The sequence below is a fragment of the Pipistrellus hanaki genome (genome assembly GCF_964339955.1).
Source record: "Pipistrellus hanaki genome assembly, chromosome: 20".
Lineage (NCBI taxonomy): Eukaryota > Metazoa > Chordata > Mammalia > Chiroptera > Vespertilionidae > Pipistrellus > Pipistrellus hanaki.
Window position 1 is genome coordinate 7,474,239 of NC_140522.1, and position 21,142 is coordinate 7,495,380.

The following is a 21,142-nucleotide window of genomic DNA, read 5'->3' on the forward strand; positions in this document are numbered from 1 at the left end:
AAATAAAGCAAAATTACTCCATGGCTTCTGTGTCCTGATTGGACTCTAGTGCAGCACTCTGCATATTTTCATGGGGAATTTGCAATGACACATATGAAGAACAGCAGCTTTACCCCTCACTCAGATGTTCACTGTCTCAGTCCCTTCAGGTTACTATGAAAGAGAAATGCCACAGTCTGGGTGGCTTATAAACAACAGAAATGTATTACTTCAAGCTCTGGAGGCTGGAGGTCCAAGGTCAGGGTGCCAGCATGGTCAGGGTCTGGTGTGTCTCTCTCACATGGATGTTTCTCTGTCTCTCCCCCTCCTGTCCACTCTCTCTAAAAGTCAGTGGGAAAATGTCCCTGTGTGAGGATTAGCCAAACAACAACCACTCTGGTGCCTACCTGTTCTTCATGAAGAGTGGATTGGTTTAGTTCATGTGATTACATTATAGGAGAATCAGTAGAAATGCTTTCCTCACCAATTTTGTGGAATGCAACTATGTTCTTTCTCTTAATTTCAGACATCCAGGACTTCTTAGACACCGCCCTGTTGCCATATACCTCCTATTCCTATTCCGTGGAGACCTCCAATGTGCAGGGTTCGACAAGGAGTGCAGCTGTTACTTACAGGACAAGGCCTGGAGTTCCAGAGGGGACCTTGAACTTAAGTTATGTCACCCCCGTTGGCTCAGACTCGGTGACGCTTACCTGGACGGCAGCCTCCCATTGTGCTGGCCCCATAGAGAAGTACCTCCTGTCCTGCATTCCCTTCAGTGACACCCAGCCCTGCGCTCCCCATGAAGGTCTCGGAACCTCGGCCACCGTAGGGAATCTGCATCCCTTTACCAAGTACCGCTTCTCCGTGCAGGCCTGTACCGGTGGGGGCTGTTTACACAGTTCCCCAGTGACCGTGACCACAGCCCAAGCTCCTCCCCGAGGCCTGGGCCCACCTGCCGTGCGGGCCATCAGTTCCACGGAACTGCGTGTAGAATGGGCGCCCCCAATGGAACCGAATGGTAGGAACTGCAAGCCTAGATTTCACCTTCTTGGGCCAGAACTGAAGGAAAATCTAAGGGATTTGGAATTGTGCAAGAGAGTCTGGCAACCCCATGCATTATATATATATATATATATATATATATATATATATATATATATATATATATATAACTGCAGGATATAATTAATTGAGAAACAATCTCTAACTATATAAGATGCTATTTGTCCTGGTTAGTAGAAGGAGTGTATTTCTTTAATCTAATAACAAATTCCATTCATTTAAATTGCCCCTTAAAAGGCTGATATTATCTTTGCTCTTAATGACATCTGCCACTACACAAATTATGTTTCTCATTTAAAATTCACTTACAAAATGCATTATATTTGACTGTGTCACAAAGTTAGGGCACCCATAAGTAGTAAATTTTCCCTGTTAGACCTAAAAAAATGATATACAGTAATACAAAAAAATATGTATATAGGCTAGCAGACTCCATTAAGTTAATTTTTGTGTTCATACAATTGAACCCTGTTATATAGGCCAGACATACTTTCATAGATTTTTAGTAATTTGTACGTTATGGCAAAACCTTTTTTCTCTTAAAATTACTTGATAAAACTAGGTGGAAATCAACTATAATATTATAATATTTGTGCAAACAGGAGTTATGTTAAACAGTTAGCCAAATTAAAATCTCCAAATTTGAAATACATAAATTGGAAGTATGCTAATAAAATTCCCATAAAGTAAAAGCTATACTTAGTAGAAATTATAACCATCCTGAAAAAAATCATGAATTTACCCATCATAAATTACAGTTATTTTGTGTTTGTATATGTCCCAATTTTGTTTGTTTTCCCCATGAATATGCTTTTCAGTAGGATTTCATACTTTCATCTGTCCATCTCTTTGTTGTTTTTTATAAGTAACTACATTCTATATTACAGAGGAAGTGGTAAGGTAATGGAGTCAGGAGAATCATGAAAAACCAACTCTGATTTTAACTGATTTAACTCCACCCTACCCCCCATATAGTCCCTTTGTCCCATGAGTCATCTTGGCTTCCTGTTTTTCTTTTCTAGGAATCATTGTAAGGTATGAGCTCTACATGAGAAGATTGAGATCTGATGGAGAACCCGCGTCACCAGAAAGTCGAGTGTTTGAGAGCAGCAGCCGGCTCAGTCCTCGCCCGTTGGCAGAGTCAGCCAATGAAAATGCCTCAGAACCCCCTCTGGCAGCCACAACCATCCGGGGCTTGGAGCCTTACACCACATATGAGTTTAGGGTCTGGGCTGAGAATATGGCCGGCAGCGTGTCCTCCCCCTGGGCCTCAGGACAGACAGGAGAATCAGGTGAAGGTCAAGCTCTGAATTCAACTTTTAAAACTCCTGACTGAAAACACTGCCTTCCAATTAAAGTCAACAGCTCCAGAGTAAAAATTATAAACTTAACATAAGCCAAGGGGAAATGTAATACTTGGTTACATGGATAACTCAAGGTCATAAGGAACTTGAAAAGTTTTAGGTTGAAAATGCTTTAGTTTTTATCAAGGGGGGAGGGGAATGACTTAACTAAATTGCCTTTTAGAGTGTTTGCAAAGCAGCAGCTAGTTTCCAGTCCTGAAGCGGGCTGGCCTTAGGATCTCATCTTGCTCCAGACTCAGCACAGTTCACGTTCAATGAAGGAGATCCCCGTTACAAACCTCACAACTCTGCTTTCGTTCTATTTCTCTTTCCAAAACAAATAGTTGAGCTACTGCATCGTACCAAATGACAGAATCCTGGATTTCAAAATCCATAACTCACAAGTGTGCTTGAATAAGTAGTTGGCAATATGGAAAAGAAGGAGGATGAGTTTTGTGTGTGTGTGTGTGTGTGTGTGTGTGTGTGTGTTTCCAATTTTTTAAAAGACATCTTTCCTAAGGCAAAGGAGATATTTTTAATTCTCCACCTTACTCTTTACATGAAAAATACTTCACCTGTTATGAGTCTTCAACAAAATAAAAAATACACTTCCGCTCTGCTTTGAATTAATTCATGGCTAGCCAAAGCAACCCAAGTCCTGATTTAACGTGGACCTGTTAGGGCTGCGGAGGCTGAGGGTAGCTGTAGGTTGATGGCCAAGGGAGTCATTTCATGAATAAAATGTGCATTGTGCCAGCCATCTTGGACAAATAGCAGTGCCAAGATAGCACAGGTGATGAGCCATGGCGCTCAGGAAGGGGAAAGTCAAGGTCAGAAATGAAAAGTAATGGGTGAAGCCGCAACACCGGACCCTCGTAATCTTATGGGTCACTGGCTGATGAAAGTGTGATGAGGTCCTTTGATAATACCCCTTTGGTTAGCACATTTAAAACCTGTATTAAGATCTCAAGGATGGCAAGGGGAGAATGCATGTGTATCTACCTTGCACATTTCAATCAAGATTTATTGAAACCGTACTTCTTTTTTTTTCTCTTCAAATATTTTATAAGACCTATGGTTTCCCACCTAATTATCTACTAGTTATCTTTATGAGCACAATCAAACTCCTAGATTATTTTTATTGTGTAAAGAGAAAACTGGTAATATGAAATCGGAGGACATCCTTGTAGATAACATGTAAAAATGAATGTTTTTTATATGTAGCAGTATACTCTTTGATTTTTAAAAACCAGAATACTATATAAAAATACGGGGTATTTGAATGAATGTGGGGACTCGGTTTGTTAAGCCTGTGAGTACAGCGCTCATGGTTTCACTGTTGTCATTGTTGCCCTTGACAGAGCCTCTGTCCATGGCCCCTCCCTCGGTCTCCTCCCTCTCACCGCACTCTCTCAACGTGTCCTGGGAGAAGCCAGCCAATAACGTCACCCGAGGAGACGTTGTGGGATATGAGATCAATATGATTTCTGAACAGTCACCTCAACAACCTGCTCCGGTGGTGTTTTCACAGGTATTGTTATTTTCACATAGTGTCATTTCACAACTATATCTTCAGTTTGACATTTTCTGAGATTGCAGAATTCAGTGACAGAATGCTTCTTTAGACATTGCTTAAATGGGGCATTTATTCCCTAATGTAATGTGATATGTACAAAGCTCTTCTATTTATGTACCTTATTTTTTCTAATATAAGCATATTTTAAAACTAAGTTCAGATAATTCTATTTAATGACATCTACTTTTCTCACTTAATATATATATCCTTAAAAGTTTTGTAAGAAGCTGACTTCTTATGGTAGCAATGTACCTATCATATAATTTGGGCATACAATACTCCTTTAACCAGTGCAAAATCAGTTGACATTAATATTGTATAAATTATTTTGGAAATATAAATAACATTAATAAGAGCATTTAATATGCATTTTGCATATTTCTATTTCCTTGGGGGGAAAACCCGAGGAGTGGAATTTCTCACAGCTTATAGTAAAGGTTATGATGTTCAAAGTTTGGGATAGATATTGACCTACTGCATTGTAGAATTTCATCCTCCAGCTAGTCATAATGAGAATAATAATCATTGCTAACAGTTACTGGGTCTTTACTATGTACCTGGACTAATTCATTTGGTAGATATATGCATATAAACAAACTTTGGTGATGAGAGGCTCATATTAACCCACATTATATGGTTGTGCCAAGGTACAATCCATTTGATCAACAGGAAGGTAGCCAAGACTGGCTAGTGTCAGCTGGACAAGTCACTACATACTTGGCCATTTAGCACCTCTGCCTACAGACAGAGATGCTCTTTGAAGGGATTAATGTGACAAAATTAATCTTCCCATGTGATGCCTCTTCCATTAGTTTACCTACATTCCTCTCCCCTAGACTTCCTGGTACCTCATCTTCCAGTCTTTTTGCATTGATGTCATGACCCATACAACCCAGCCACCGTCATACATCCCTGGTGTAGCTACCTTGGTCCCTTTTCTTTGCACATGGAGTGGATGACCAGATACACTGCCTGAGGATCTGCTCATGGAGATCCTTCTTGCCGCTGGTTTTTAGGACCATCCCCATGTGTGGCTATAGAGCAGCTTTCACCCACATACTAAGACATTTATGAGCCAAACCACATGTTTCTGCTCTCTCAGCTTTTAGGAGACCTCCAAGGAGTCTTACGTATGAGCTGAGATTGAGTCACCAGGATGATGGATGACACGGGGGCTGGACTACCTGCTTCCCCAGCATGCTGTGCCTTATGTCCATTTCTCGATACCCACTTCCATCTGATGATGAATTTCTGTTAGGCGCACCTGACCTTAAGACTTGGCATGTCCCACAAAGCTTGTGAGGAGTAGCTCTGGCTGCATGGTCAGCTAATGTTCCCTTTCAGTTCTCTTTTACTGAGGCCCAGTAGCATGCTAGCAGCTCTAGCAAAATGGTACGTGGTTTCTATCCTGTGATACGTCCTTGCTCCACACCTTAGGTGCCCACCTGGTGATTCTTATTGTGGGCTTGCTATAGGAAGGGTCTCATTGCATCCTGTCCCACTCCAATCACCTCCGGTGCATGGCATCTGCTAGGCTTCCTGTCCCAAGTGGCGGGTCTGCCTGCAACACACCCTGGGTCCTGTCCTCCTCTGGGTGCACTCAGAGCTGGCGGTCTTCCCGGGAGCAGCACTGTGATCAGAACAGCATTCCCAGACACGAGGTGTGCTCTCCCAGAACATAAGATAATACAGAAGACCCACACACCTTACCACATGTTATCCTAAAAACAATTTGCTTTCCAGAAATCTACATTAATCACATCAGGTGGTTCTAAGTGGGATGAATTTTTATAGCAATATGAAGTATTACCCATTTTTAAAATTGTATTTTATTTAGAAAATTTTAAGTCATGGGGCAAAAACAATAAAATTTATATCCTCAATGATATCTTTAATAACCATTTATAGTAAGGGAGATAAAGAATTAGTAATTCAGTGTCTATTGTTTTCCTGATTTCTAAATGTAATTGCAGTGAAGTGGTTCCACGGTTTTAAATTATTCCTCGATTTTTAGATACTTTGAAATCACCTTTATTTCTGAAACCGTATGCAGATGATGTAATTTAAATTCTAGCCCTTACTGGTCTAGCTCATTGGATAGAGCATTGACCTATGAACTGAAGGGTCATGGGTTTGATTCCAGTCAAGAGTATGTACCTTGGTTATAGGCTGAATCCCCAGTACGGTGTTTCTCTCTCATCAATTTTTCTAACTCTCTATCTCCCTCCCTTCCTGTCTATAAAAATATAATAAAAATAGATTTTTTAATGTAAATAAGTAAATTCTAATCACACTGTTTTCTAGAACTACTCACCCAGGTTATAAAATTTTAAAGTCAAGACTCAGTCAAATATTCCAAATGAATTTTTTTGTACTCCTAAAAGGAAAATATCTAGAAAAGTCCTGCATACATGACTAACTTATACAGTTTTCATATTTATGGAATATATTTATATTTATGAAAGACTTTGTGATCTCTTTTTATATCACCAATCCTTGGAAGAAACTGTTTTTGTACTTACTCATGCTTATTGTCATAATTCTCCATTTCAATGACTTTTTTTTCTGGGTATAATTTCCAGTGGTTCTTTGTGTCTACAGACCAAGCAAATTTACATGGATGCTTTGATCATTTCTAGTTATAATGACAGGCCCAACTCTCAGTGCTGGTTATTTAATTACTTGTTTATGGACTAGGGAGTTTTCTCCCAGTCTCCTTTGCTCAAATCTGCTATTTCATCTGAGACTGTGTGATAAAGACACCATTTCAAAAAATATAACTGTTTGATCTAATGCATATGTGCTTATTTGCATAAGAAAGATAATTGAGAATTGACCTCACGTGGCTGCTCAGTAATGTGTTTATTTTTTGTTTTGTTTTGTTTTGTTTTGTTTTGTTTTGTTTGTTTTACAGAAAATGATGGGATTGATTTACCAAAGTGACATCTTTCTGTACCATCTCCATCAGATAGCATGTGGGCATTGCTGCTCTGGGGTAGCTTTGGCCAAGCCCTATGGTTTTAATTGGATTTTTTCATGATAACAATGACAGCGCCACCATCCTTTATCTTCACCATCAGAGACAATAACCATACCACCACGCTGCTTTATGGGGCCATAACGTGGGTTCCTCATTCATCCACTCAGGAACTGCATTATTACCCCATAAAACAGTGTGATTGGATGGTTATCAATTAAACCCTTGCTTGTTGAGACTCTTCCAACACATTTTCTTCTCCTGTGAGTGATTGGCAGTACCTCCTTCTGTTTGAATCCATGCAACTTGGATGGCCAAGGTGATATTTTTCACACCGATTATCTAGTATCTGACTTTATTTATTTACTTATTTATTTGCCTCGAAGGTGTTGGCCAGGACTGACCCCCAGCAGCTGTCCTACATTGTAAGCGGACTAAAACCTTACAGCACCTACGGCTTCACTGTTTCCCTCTGCAACTCAGCTGGTTGTGTAGCCAGCGCTTCGGGAGCAGGGCAGACTCTGCCAGCAGGTAAGCCAGTTTTCATGGCCATGGAAAATATACTGTGGATTTATAAACCAACACCGACAAAGCTCAGCACCTTCTCCCGTTTGGACTTCATCTTTGTCTTTTGCTTTCTCCTGCTCCCTCACTCGTCCTGCTTGCTATTACCTTTGCCTTTTTAAACAGGAAAATAAACAAGTTTAAGAGGTGCCTAGGAGGTCTGAGTTGCAACTGTTACCATAATAAGAAATAGAATGAAATGCAGAGAAACCCAGGCTTAGTCACGATCCCAGGTCCTGGGGATGCCCTGTCAATTGTTAGAAGTATGCAGGGGGCTTCTTCTTCTTTTTCTTTCTTTTTTTTTTTTAAATCAATTTGAAGAGAGAGAGAGAGAGAGAGAGAGAGAGAGAGAGAGAGAGAGAGAGAGAGAGAGAGAGAGAGAACACCATTGACCAGCTGCCTTCTTTCTGCACACCCCCCACAAGGGATCGAACCCACAACCTGGGCATGTGCCCTGACTGGGAATGGAACTGTGACCTCCTCCTTCATAGATTGATGCTCAACCACCGAGCAATACCAGCCTGGCAGGAGGCTTATGAGGACTCAGAATATCTCGTCCCTCTGTCTTGACCTTTTTTGTGGGTTTGGTTCTACTTCTGTGTTAGGGGACCAAAGGCAAGACATCCGGGAATTACCAGGCTGCCCTGCTGGTATATTTTGCCTTTATTGGCTAGACAGTGGCATACTTATTAATTTATTTCGTATTCATAAGAATGTGTTAAGATTATAAGATTTAAAGACTTGTCCACTATGATCACGGGAGGAAGTGGTTTGTATATAAATTCGCTTGCTTCACTTAGAATAAACCAGACTCAATACAAACATGGTTACCTGTGTTATTACCTGGATAACACAATTACAGGCCATTTAGTCTATTTTCAAATCAGTTTTCCATCAGCAGCTCAACAAGCCTTGGTTTCCTGGGGCTCCTTAAGAAAATGTCCTGCTGTGAGTGGAAAAGTCTCCGACATGAATGACAGATGGTGCACAAATACTCCGCTACGAAATACTCCCTAGACCCTCTTCCTGTCTTCAGGTCCAATTCTCGAGTCTGTTGTCTTATTTTGTTTGCATTCTGGAAAAACTCGTTGGACTCAAATGACCTCATACAAGGAATTTGTGTTTCTCCCAATTTTCCATCCATGAGAATGACTGCCAAATTCCAAGAAATTCTGTTTTATTATCTCTGTGACAGGACTCTGTGTTTTTATATATCTAATCTATAGTCCAGTCATATTTCATCTTCCATGCATTTCAGCTAGGTGCTCCATGGAATTGACCTTTGACCTTCTAGGTTCATAGGTCAACGCTCAACCACTGACAGGCCAGCCGGGCTAATATAGTCTTTATAACATTTTCCCCCAGGTGTTTGTCCAACAGTCTGATAGCTTTAGTGGTAGGCAAGCTCCTACCTCTCAGGCAAATCACACCTGGTCTAAAAGGTGTTTTCTTATATTGATCCTAGTGCTCTCCCTGCGGCTTCCATTTAACATCCTTTTTCGACTCCCTGGAGGGGCTGTCCTCAGTCTCATTTCTCTTCCTCATGACATCACTTGTCATAATTTTTCCATAATAATACCTCTACCCCAGCCTCCCCTCCTTCAGGCTACATTCCCAGGCAGCTACCTACCTCCGTTGCTGTTTGTACAGCCCTGTCTTCCAGATAAGATCCTGGCTGTCTGTGTGGCGACACAAACAAACTAAAGGAACTGAAGGGAGACCTGCCTGTCTCTAGAGTAGGGGTGTCGAACTCAATCAGAGAAGGGGCCAAAATCTAAAATCCAGCCTAAATCGCGGGCCGAATGGTTTACTGAACAGTCATAAACTGACAATGTCATAAACTGACAGCGGAGTGCAGTGACGACAGCGCGGTGCAGGCCACATTGCAAGGCCTGGCGGGCTGGATTTGGCCCGCGGGCCTTGTGTTTGACACATGTGCCCTAGAGAGTAGACAGCCCCTGGGCCAGCAAAGAGTAAAGTGGGGAAAATGTCCTTGAAACCGAATCCTTCCCATTCAAGGCAGCCATGATGTCTATGCTGCCACCAACCACCATGGCTGCAGCAAGTTCTGTGGTTTTTCCTAAAACTTTTCTTAAGATTATAGACATCTGGGTATAGCATAGTTATTAAGGTATAGACATCAACAATGGGGAAAGCCAAGCCTTTAGAATAGTCAACAGGTTTGATGGAGGAAAGGACTAAAAGTTGACTTTCACCTTTATGTTTCTTCTAGTAATAAAATGACAATTTGGAGGATATATATATTACTCCAATGGATTCTGGTGGTTTTGGGGTAATTTCACTTGGAAATCTAAATGCAGTTCATATCATCTCATTATTGGAGATCAAAAGAAGCCAACCACATTTACAATTTTTTAAAACAACAGTACCAAAAACCACAAGCTAAATCATGAAAATGTGTCTTCCTTAAATCTCAGTCAGATAAATAAAAAAGATACTTGTAGCCCTAACCGGTTTGGCTCAGTGGATAGAGCGTTGGCCTGTGAACTGAGGGTCCCAGGTTCAATTCTCATACCTTGGTTGTAGGCACATTCCCAGTAGGGGGTGTGCAGGAGGCAGCTGATTGATGTTTCTCTCTCATCGATGTTTCTAACTCTCTATCCTTCTCCCTTTCTCTCTGTAAAAAATCAATAAAATAATTTAAAAAAAGATATTTGTAAAGATTTATCTGACAGTTCATTAAAAGGCTTGAGAATTATAATTTACTTTCTTGTGCTTTAAAAGTATGTGTGTGTGTTTTTTAATGCAATATAGGCTTAGAATTGGTGCGTTTCATCCAGAATATTCTGTCACTGCTCCTCTAGTTTTTGTGCCAGGACAAAGCCTGGGATCTGACTTGAGGGAGGGCTTCTGTTTCCATTGTAAAACCTTCTGAGCGATTTGATCCCTTGCTTTGGAGTTGCTTCCAAAGGCCTGAGGGTAATGAGCGTAAGGACCGAACCCTCTTAGAGTCCGTGTTATCCCTGAAAATTACCTTTTTAATGGAGGAAATTTGTGCATTTCTATCCTTTGCAAATGAAGTACTCTCTCTTTAAACCTTTTTAAAGAGACATTTCTTTGGGAGATCAGTCCTGGGGGGACACTGCTCTTTCCTTTGCCGGTCAGGAATTGACCTCTGCACCCGGAGCTCAGATGAGCCCATCTCCCATTAACCAAGTAATTAGTGGTGCATTAAGCTTTTTTCTCCAAATCCAAAGTAAAATGTATAGGCTTTTGGCCGCTGCCTTGAAAACACATATTGTTTTGCATGCAGGCACCTAAGTCTTTTCACTGCCAGTAGGGCCCAGAGTGATTAAACAAGCACTCTTAATATGTTAATTTATAATTTTAATTACAACAATCTTGTACATATAGTCATTAGTGAATACCAATATAAATATTTTTCTATCTTTTTATTCATAATGCATAAATCAATCATCCCGTTACTTCTGTGAGGTCGCCGGCTGCTTTTTGTTTCATAATACAATCTTTGTTCTGAGTTATGAATGCATTTGGTTCGTCCCTGTCTTGAATAATCCCTCATTAAGCCAGTCACTTTCGGCTCCACGCTAAAAAGGAAAAAAAAAAAAATTATCATGCAAATGCGGCGTGCCATATTAAAAAGCACATTACCAAACACTTCTGTTGCTGTCCTTCAATTAGTTTCCCTTCTTTGAATTTAATTCCATTTGTTGTTAAACTACCGACTTGATGTATGGACTCATGAATCTGAGGCTGCTGCCGGGAAACGGGGGTGGGGGGTAGAGGGGGTGTGGAAACCATCACAGACTCTGCGAAGAGCTGCAGAGGGAGCCGAAATGAATTGGCTTCACCTTTGACAAGAACACTCAAACAGCACCGGAATCCTCTGATGATTCAGCGGGGCTAATTATCCAATTATTTATTCCAAGAATAAAGGGAGCGCTCCGGTGAGAGGCCTGGAGAGCATGGGAGGAATCTGGGAATGACAGCTCCTCTTCAGGAGCTGGGAGATGCTCAGGATGCTGGCCCAGGGGCTCAGGCAGCCCTTAGCATCCCCATCTTCCCCAGCACCAGGAACGGTTCTGGTCTATCTGTCTGTGTTGCCCTTTCCACGCCAGAAATGCCTTCACAGGTTCCCCGAAGCGCATCGGATTCCACCGCTCCTCGTAGATGCTCAAGTTGAGTCTCCCTTGATTAAAAGCTTTTGGTTCAGAGCAATACTTTTTAATTGCCTAATGATATAAGCCGGTTCTTCGGCAAGAACCGCACATTTAGGAGTTCATTTGCAATATAACTGAAAAATTCATCGCATGGCAGTAAAACAATTTACTGTTAATTACAAGGAGAAGAATTTGCTCCCAGATTGCCATGAATCACGCCGCACTCCTCGAGATTTATAACAGATGTGTAAGTGGGATGAATTAGCAGGGTTTAATAACAGAGACACAAATCATGCAGACTTCAAGGAGCTTTAATTGATATACTAGAATGTGACGGGCATGAATCACTCAGCCATTCCGCGGCACGGGAACATATGGTCAGCTCAATATGCTGCCGCTTAAATCGGTCGGCGAGTCGTTGGCTGTCCCATATGGTGGAAGCAATATATTTTTCATGATTAAAGAAAAAAAGCATCTATTTTTTAAAGAAATATGATTGCAAAGCATGTTTGTTATTGAACAGTTACCTGAATGCCAGACTCTCTTTTTTTTTTTAATGATTCTTTTTTTTTTTTTTTTTTTTTTTTTTTAAACATGGCAACTTCCCAAGATAGCCACGGCGGCTGGTAATACCAGGTCGCTGGGGGCACTCAGAAAGCCAGATAGGTGCTGGTTGCCGCGCTTGGCAAAGCCTAAAGAAGAGCTATCGATGAGAGCTGTGGTGTCAGGGAAATCCTTCAGACTTGGGCAGAGCCAACCAGTGATAGGAATGATGTCACTCTTGGATAGTTCAGGAATGCCCGGATTGGATTTGCACATAGAATAGCATCAGTTGTGCCGAAACAGGTTTGGCTCAGTGGATAGAGCATCGGCCTGCGGACTGAAAGGTCCCGGGTTCAATTCCGGTCAAGGGCATGTACCTTGGTTGCGGGCACATCCCCGGTAGGGGGTGTGCAAGAGGCAGCTGGTCGATGATTCTCTCTCATCGATGTTTCTATCTCTCTATCCCTCTCTCTTCCTCTCTGTAAAAAAATCAATAAAATATATTAAAAAAAAAAAAAAAAGAATAGCATCAATTGAATGGGAGACACTTCCTGAGCAAGACACCCAAGTGGCTGTGATAATACTGTGCCCCCCCACCCCAATCTAACCATAGGACATAGCACTTTATATCCACCTCTTCATTAAAAATTTAGTCCTTCTAGGCCATTCCAGAAGAAATCCTGGCAGACTGTCACAGGCACACCATTTATTTCCCTGTCATTCTGGAAGAATCATCTCAGTGTAGGAAAACAGACATCCCAGTGCAAACCAGTAACTACTAGCCCTGGAACATCCCTTTATTGGGACTGGGATGGGGCGGCTTCCGGCAAAGCCCCGCAAGCCTCCGTAAATCTGACAGGCTTGAAAAAAGACTATTGCCGCCTCAGAACTGTGGCTGCCAGAATTTAATGTCAACAATTAAAATTTATTTTGATCCTTACCTACTGTTTATTACTGTTTGTATACACAACAGACCTCACTAATACAGAGATGCACTATTAGATGGAATTACCATCTGTTCAGAGGGAAACGCTGGCATCTGTCTTAGATGCTAAAACTAAAATGATATTATTTCTCGCAAAACAAAATTAACTGCTTTGACTCACCAGCTTTAATGTTGGATGTGCGGAGGCACCGCCGAAGGCAAAGGCTCATGGGTAAAATACGCGATGACCTCTGTCGACAGGTCTGCATTGAGATACTGGACTTTATCCGGGGGGCTGCATGTGGCCTTTGTGGGGCACAGAAATGGCATTTGGAATTCACACTTTTTAAAACCCTGTTTTAGCTTTATAATATGCTAATTATAGTAAGGCATTAAAACATCACAATTATAATATGTAAAAATTGAATCATTCTATACATATATATACGTGTGTGTGTGTGTGTGTGTATACTAGAGGCCCATTGCAGGAAGATTCCTGCAAGAACAGGGCTTCCAACAGGCTTCCCTCCACTGCCCTCTGCTTTGTTTTCCCTTCCTTCTCACTGCTGCTGCCTCCCACCCCATGCTTTCCCTCCCACTGTTGCCCAGCACTTTTCCTGCCACAGCCACTGCTGCCACTGTTGCTGCCCTGTGCTTTCCCTCCCGTTTCCACCACTGCCCCTCTTTTCGCTTTCCCTCCTTCTTCCTTCTATGCTGTCTTCAGTCTTCATTCTGCACCTGCATATGCAAATTAACTGCCATCTTTGTTGGGTTAATTTGCATGTTCATTCTGATTGGCTGGGGAGCATAGTGGAGTGATGGTCAATTTGCATGTTTTTATTTTATTAGTGTAGATATATATTAACCCAAATATTCTAATAGATGTGTCCTAAATTTGTGCAAGGAAAGAAATGAAAAGGACCAAAACCCATCTGAGCAAAGTTGCCATTGGTTCTGCAGTGACACCTTTAGGAAACTCTAAACCCTATCTTCTCAGTGAGAGGAGTTTTAATTTTATACACACTGACATATATAAAAGATCTCCATTCAGCACCCTGTCCTTTTTTTAAGCCTAAATACCCTATTTAAAAAGGTCCCCAGAAGCTAGAAGATTGGGAGCACCAATGACAATGGCAGCTTCCATCCTGATGTCAAATCCCTGACGCTACTTTCTGAGGGTCCAGACTTCAGCTCTCTGTATGGCCAAGTAATGAATGGCGGTGCGCCCGCGGTTAATGCATGTACACAGTGCATTAACTGTAACTGTAGTACATTTATTTGTGCTGGAGGAGACTTGAAAATGATTAAAAAATCAATACTTTGCTGTCAGAGAAGCAAGTGTTACGATGCATTTAAGTAGATAATTGCAGAAGCCCCATAAAAGCTTCAAGTTTGGGTAGCAAGAATGCCATAATTACAGTCCGAGCAACGGCCTTTTATTAATGGTGGATGCCAGAGAACGGTGCTCCCTGTCATCATTGCTGGTCCAATCGTAGTTCAGGAGTCACGCCTCCTCCTCCCTCCTTCCTCCCATGGAGGGTCCTCCTTCTGTCCCGGCTCCTGTTGATGGCCAGGATGATGGTGGATGAAGGCCCTGTTTATTTGCCAAGGAGGGAAAGTACCATACAGTCTCCTAAAGCAGTGCTTTCTGGCTTTTCTTTATGTCACAGAACACAGAAAACAATATTTATAGGCCCTAATGGGGTCAAGGAACATAGGGGCTCAGAGCGGAAGGGGATCCATATGTCCAGCACCCTTCCTGGGCATACTGATTGAGAAGCAGGTCTTAGAAATGTCCAGTCATGGACCTTTGAAACTGGAAGAGATCCTAGACATAATCAGATGCAGCATAATCCTCAGCAAACAGGGTGTGGAAGAACAGAGACACGGAATAATGGATTCACCGACATTCCATACGGAGAGAATTAGCCAGGTGACAACCTTAAGTTTCTCCTTTGCCAGTTAAGTTTCATTACACATACTCTCTTTTGGAGAAACCTGAACAAAGAAGGCAGCAGTGCAATAGAGCTTGTTCCTTTTTCCCATCAGAGAAAAGTTAACAAGGCACCGAGACCGGTTTGGCTCAATGGATAGAGCGTCGGCTTGGGGACTGAAGGGTCCCGGGTTCGATTCCGGTCAAGGGCATGTACCTTGGTTGCGGGCATATCCCCAGTGGGGGGTGTGCAAGAGGCAGCTGATCGATGACTCTCTCTCATCAATGTTTCTAACTCTCTATCTCTCTCCCTTCCTCTCTGTACAAAATCAATAAAATATATTTAAAAAAAAAAAAAAAAAGTTAACAAGGCAACAGTCAGTGATCTCTGAGAGTCTGAAGATGAGGGATCTTTTCTTCACTGATTGGACAGCAGTTGAAGTAGGCCAGTTGCCAACTATATTTCAGAGAAAAAGTCAAAATCCTTTTCTATTGACATGGTGCCTGAGGATGTCTTACGCTAGTCTGCTTCCCACACAATCCTGGAACGTGGGAGGGTTGTTCTCTTCAAATGCAAAGTTGATGATGTTTTAAGATTTTGACACGGTCCTGCAGACTTCATAGACAACAAACTCTTCCTCAAAGATAAATAAGGAGATTTGATTTTAAAGACCTGCCATCGGCAAGAGCTTCTGCTCATTTAGCCTTCCGTTCTTATCCAGTGATGTTCAGACTCCACACTACATAAATTTTGCAAGTGTAAATTTATGCATAATGATATGCTATTAATCAGATTATAAAGCAATAAATGCCGCATAGAGAAGAATGTATATTATCGAGCATTTTATAAAAGACCAGCTATAAACAGAAGAGACAGACTGGAAATCAGATTACAGAGCCATTGCAAAAAATGTAAGAACATTGTAATTTTATTCCATGTGAAAACAGACTTTGTATGTTGTTCTTTGAAATGATGGATATTGAAGATCCATTTTATAGTTCACATCTATAAGATTTTTCTAAGTAAATACTGATAGATTTTGAATGTGGATGAGATATATTCTTTGATCTTTTATCACATGCAATTTATAAGATGTGTTGTGGTTACTAATAACAGTGTCTTGCAATGATACAGAATTTTGTTTTGCAAAACTGAAAGCAATTATGTATGTATGTATATAGATTTTGTTTTTACTTTTTTTTTTTTTTTAAGATAGACGAAGAGAGAGAAGGGGGTGAGAGACAGAGAGAAACATTGATGCGAGAGGGCAACATTGATTGGCTGTCTCCTGCATGCTCCCTACCAACATGTAACCCTCAGGTGCCCAACCAACTGAGCCACATCAGCCAGCACCACATTTCATGTTTTTGATACCATGTTCTAGATTGACTTGTGTTGTCTGTCTCCTAACTACTTATTGCATTTTGAGCTGATTTTGGTCATCTTTTTCTTTTAACCTTCATAGTAGCTTTTGAAATGTCTGATATGCAGCATCTATTGAATATTTGGATAGAAACCCCTTTAAACATTTCTTGTCAAAATGGTTTAGTGTTGAAGTCCTTTGTTTTATGTTTGTCCAGGAGACTCTCTCCTTCACTTCTGAAGGATAACCTTGCTGGGTATATTACTTTAAGTTGTAGGATCCTGCTTTTCAGCTTTTTCTAGATGTCCTGTCCCTCCAGCCTGTAAAGTTGCTGCTGACGAATCAGATGACAATCTTACCGGGTTTCCTTCGTATGTAATTTTTTCTCCTTTTGCTTCCTTTGAGATGGTCAGTCTTCCGCTTTTGCCCTTTTCATTACAATATGTCTTGTGTGTGTTTCTTTGGGTTCATCTAGTTTGGAACTAGATCTGTTTCCTTTCCCAGGTGAGGAAACTTATCAGCCATTATTTCTTTAAATAAAGTTTCCATTCCTTTCTCTTCCTCTTCTCCTTTTGGGAATCCCTATAATGCCAGTGTTTGAGCATTTGATATTATCCTAGAGGTCCGGCAAAGTATCATTGTGATTTGTTGTTATTTGTCTGTTTTTATTCTTTTTTTCTTTTCTTTTCTTTATGCTGTGCTGATTGGCCAGTTTCTACCAGTCTCTCTCTGACACCTCTGATCTGATCTGGTTTTCTGCATTAGCTAATCTGCTGTTAATTTCCCCTCCTCCTCCTCCTCCTCGTCTTTCTCCTTCTTCTTCTTCCTCTTCTCCTTCTTCTTCCTCTTCTCCTTCTTCTTCTTCTCCTTCTTCTTCTTCTTCTTCTTCTTCTTCTTCTTCTTCTTCTTCTTCTTCTTCTTCTTCTTCTTCTTCTTTGAAAGAGAGGAAGATTTCAATTATTGTTTTCTTCAGGTCTGCTTCATTTTGTTTTGTTTTTTACACTTTTCTTTGCTGACCTTCTCCCTAATTCCTCTAAGTTTGGGTGAGCACCGTTATGACCATTTCTTTGAATTCTTTGGTAGGCAAGTGACTTACATCCATTTCCTTGGGGTTGTCTTTTTTTTTCTGGGGCTTTTTCTTCTTCCTTCATTTGCGAGATATTTTTTCCTGTGTTTTCATTTCGCTTGACTCCCTATGCTTGCTTATATAAACTAGACAAGTTAGCTGTCTCCTCCAGTCTTGGAAAAGTAGCCTATACAGAAGGTGGCCCTCTGGAGCCGGTGTGTGCCAGGTGGTATTGGCAGGCGGGTAGGAGTGAGCTGATGAGGACTAAGGCCTACCAGCTGGAGCAGCGCTGGGTGGAGGGGCCAGGTGCCTGTAGGTGTGGGAGTTGATCCTGATTGCCACCTCTGATTGGTGGATGGGCTTCAGGAGATGTTATAGGCAGCCAGGATAGAGGCCCCGCCCACCCTTTGGAGGTGGACCTTAAGGAGGCTCTCTGACCTCTGACCTCGGTAATTCCACAGCTCTGGGAGAGTTCTCTGGGCTCCACAGCCTTCTCTCTGCAGTCTCTCTCTTGCTTGTTGCACCAAAGGTGGTCTCTTACAGAAGGGACCTCTGTGTGCAGGTTCCGGTGGCGGGTGGATTTGGGAAACTGCTTGGAGCTTGGTAGGTGCCCACAGTGCGTGGGGCACCAGCTTGCAGGGCTGGGAAGCTAAAGGCCAGGCCGGGAGGCCCAGCCCTGTGACTCCTGCTGGCCGCTGCCTTTGTTCAGAGGCAGGAGGCCCCAGGCAACATAGTCAGAAGGAACAGGCTGCATGGCCTTACAGGTAGGTCAGAGCCCCCCGGGGGACCCCAGTGGACTCCCAAGGTTGGGAGCGGCGTAGAGAGCCATGTCCCTCTGCTCATCTGCCCCAAGAGTTCCGAGGTGACTGGGTTCTCCTAGTTTCCAATGTCCATATTTCCTCTCTTTCTCTTGTTTATGTCAGAAGCTGTCCATTCAATGCTCAGTGTCTCTCAGGGGTCTTTGCTGCTTTTACACACCTGTCTCTCATTCTGCTGATCTCTTAGCCGTTCACACTGTTGAGTCTCATTGTAGATAAAGTCTATCCTGTGGTTTGGTTTCTAGAACCAAAGGCATCCTTGAGAGCCTAACAAGTTTGATTTTGAGTGCGATGCCCACAGCTGCACCGGTCCAACTGTGTGAGGATCTGTGTCTGGAGGCAGGAGCCAAGTTCTCGAGGTTAACACGTGTTTTCCTACGTTTAGCGCCAGCCCAGCTGAGGCCGCCTTTGGTGGAAGGGGTCAGCGGCACAACCATCCGTGCCCGCTGGCTCCCGCCCGCAGAACTGAATGGCCCACCGCCCGTCTATCAGCTGGAGAGGAGGGAGACGTCCCTCCCAGCCCCGGGGGCCAGGGCGGAGAGAGGAGTCCGCTTCCCGGGACACGGATATTACATGTTTCCCAGCTCCACGCTCCCCGTCAACACCGACTTCACTGGTGAGTGTGTCTGACGGCCCTTTCTCTAAGAGGCTGGAAGACCCAAAAGCTTTCTGTTGTTTTGATGTGCCTTTACGATGAATTTTTACTAATGCCTATTTATAGAAATGCCAGCTCAGTCCTTTGATAACTTCAGCTTGATTGTGTCCACCTGTCTCTCTCTCTCTCTCTCTCTCTCTCTCTCTCTCTCTCTCTCTCTCTGAGATTCTGGGAAAAAGTGGGGGAAGTGGAAGAGAGGAAAGAAAAAAAAGTAGATAATAAGGAAAAGCTGTCTTCCTGGGTCAAAATATGTGATGAACGTGGCTTTTGAACAATGTTTCTAGAACTTTCATTTTCCAAAACATTAGTCACTGACTCTGTGAAGAGTTCTGTAGGCACATGCGTGTGAAATGCCCTCACTCTTGGAGGGTCCCGGGCACATCGGGTTATTAAAGTCTCTAAAAGAAACACAAGAAAGCTCTCGAACTTTGTTTGGATATGTAATCCTAACACTCGCATGATGTGTAACTTTTTACAAAAGTATAGCCGCTGTTAGCACGCCAGGTTCTGTGGAGAGCATTACAGGGGGCGGTATTTCAGGGAACACGTGCCTTCTAGCCCGCGATAAGAGGAAGGCATCCGCTGGGGGAACAGGATGTAAAGGCGCCGAAACACCTCAGCGATCCATATAAACACATTTTAATACTGTGTTGTTGTTTGGAAATGAAAATCAATGCAAAGAAATCTCCAGCACAATACCAGACTTTTACCTAGGGACAGCATCTGATGCTGCTCATGTGCCTCAGCCAGCTCCTGGTCTTCCTAGAATATTCTAGAAGATGTTGCCTCTGGGATTTATAGTACGTAAGAGCACCAGTTCCCTATAGATAGTAGAAAACTATAACTCTTTAAGCTTCCTACTTCACTTTCCTAATTTACAAAGTATAAGGTATATATATATATATATATATATATATATATATATATGTGTGTGTGTGTGTGTGTGTGTGTATACCTTATACCTTATAAGATATATATATATATATACACCATACATATACATACACACACACATATATCACACACACACATGTGTGTGTGTATGTGTATGTGTATGTATATTATTCTGTAAACTCATAAGGCTTTTGTCGTTTTGGAACAAATAGCTGGGTGGGGGTGGGTAGAGGAGGGATTGAGAAAAAAAGCGGGGGGAACTCATGGACACAGACAACAGTGCGGCATTGTGGGGGAGGGCGAGGAAAGGAGGGGAGGGAGGGTACAGGGGAGATAGATGGTGGCGAGGCAGTGAGCACACAGTGCAGCATGCAGATGGCGTGCTGTTGAATTGTGCACCTGAAACCTGTATGATTGTGTTAACTGATGTCACCCCGGTAAACGCAATTGAACACACACACACACACACACACACACACACACACAATGTTTCACAGACTGGGGACAGTGGAATGGAATTGCATTAGAAACAGTAGCTGGAGCATCCCTGTTCTCACCTAACACGGTGAACAGTGGCTCCGAGTGGGGCTGGCTGCGGAGGCGCAGGTAATGAATCATGATTGCCCTCCAGCTGGGCCGTGTTGGGATTAATGAGCGCTTACCTGGCCTGGTGCATGGGCACCATCACCGGGAGCTAGAAAGTCAACCGCCCCCACCCCCCCCTAAAATGCAAACCTTCTGCTTCATATTTATAACAGTCAGAGGAAGGAGGGAAAGCACAAAAAGCAGGTACCTGGAATAGCACCTACGGATAAAAACTGCCATTTCTTCTGGAATGGAAATGGAAACTCCCTCCCTGGCTGCCCATCCAGAGCAGCATCCGCTCCCCTCACCTGGGTATGCGCCATGAGCCCCTGGCGTGGATGGCCGGCCCGCCAGCGGACAGGTTTCTGATGGGATCACCTGCTGCTGAAGCAGAAAAGATGGAGTGGCCCGTCCCCGTTAACACATTTAGCCCTCTGCACCGTCTCCGGAGCGGCCTTCTCCTCCGAGGTGCCCGGGCTCGGGCAGATGTGGTGTCTGGGAAGTTTTCCAAAGGCTGCTTTGAAAAAGTTAGGCCTGGCCACACAGGGTCCTTCTGTCTGTAACAACACCCCCAGCCGCACGGAAATGTGTTTGGAGCGCACGCCATTTGAAGAACCAGGCAGGGAGATCACAGTCTTGGCTTGAACTGCTCCCTGGAGCTCTGAGGATTCCTGGAGGAGAAATTCTTCTGCATCCGGGCACGTCTGGGCTCT

At 42.8% G+C, this 21,142-nt stretch overlaps 1 protein-coding gene across 1 annotated transcript in view; it reads left to right on the forward strand.

Annotated features, from left to right (window-relative positions):
- USH2A (usherin) overlaps positions 1-21,142 on the forward strand; it is a gene marked incomplete at its 5' end in the record, with an annotated part of 394,535 nt that overhangs the window by 92,574 nt on the left and 280,819 nt on the right. Inside the window, 5 exons of the mRNA XM_084868505.1 lie at positions 506-1,000; positions 2,067-2,336; positions 3,749-3,918; positions 7,327-7,471; positions 18,681-18,911. Coding sequence (XP_084724631.1) covers positions 506-1,000; positions 2,067-2,336; positions 3,749-3,918; positions 7,327-7,471; positions 18,681-18,911 — 1,311 coding nt within the window. The remainder of the gene's footprint in view (positions 1-505; positions 1,001-2,066; positions 2,337-3,748; positions 3,919-7,326; positions 7,472-18,680; positions 18,912-21,142) is intronic.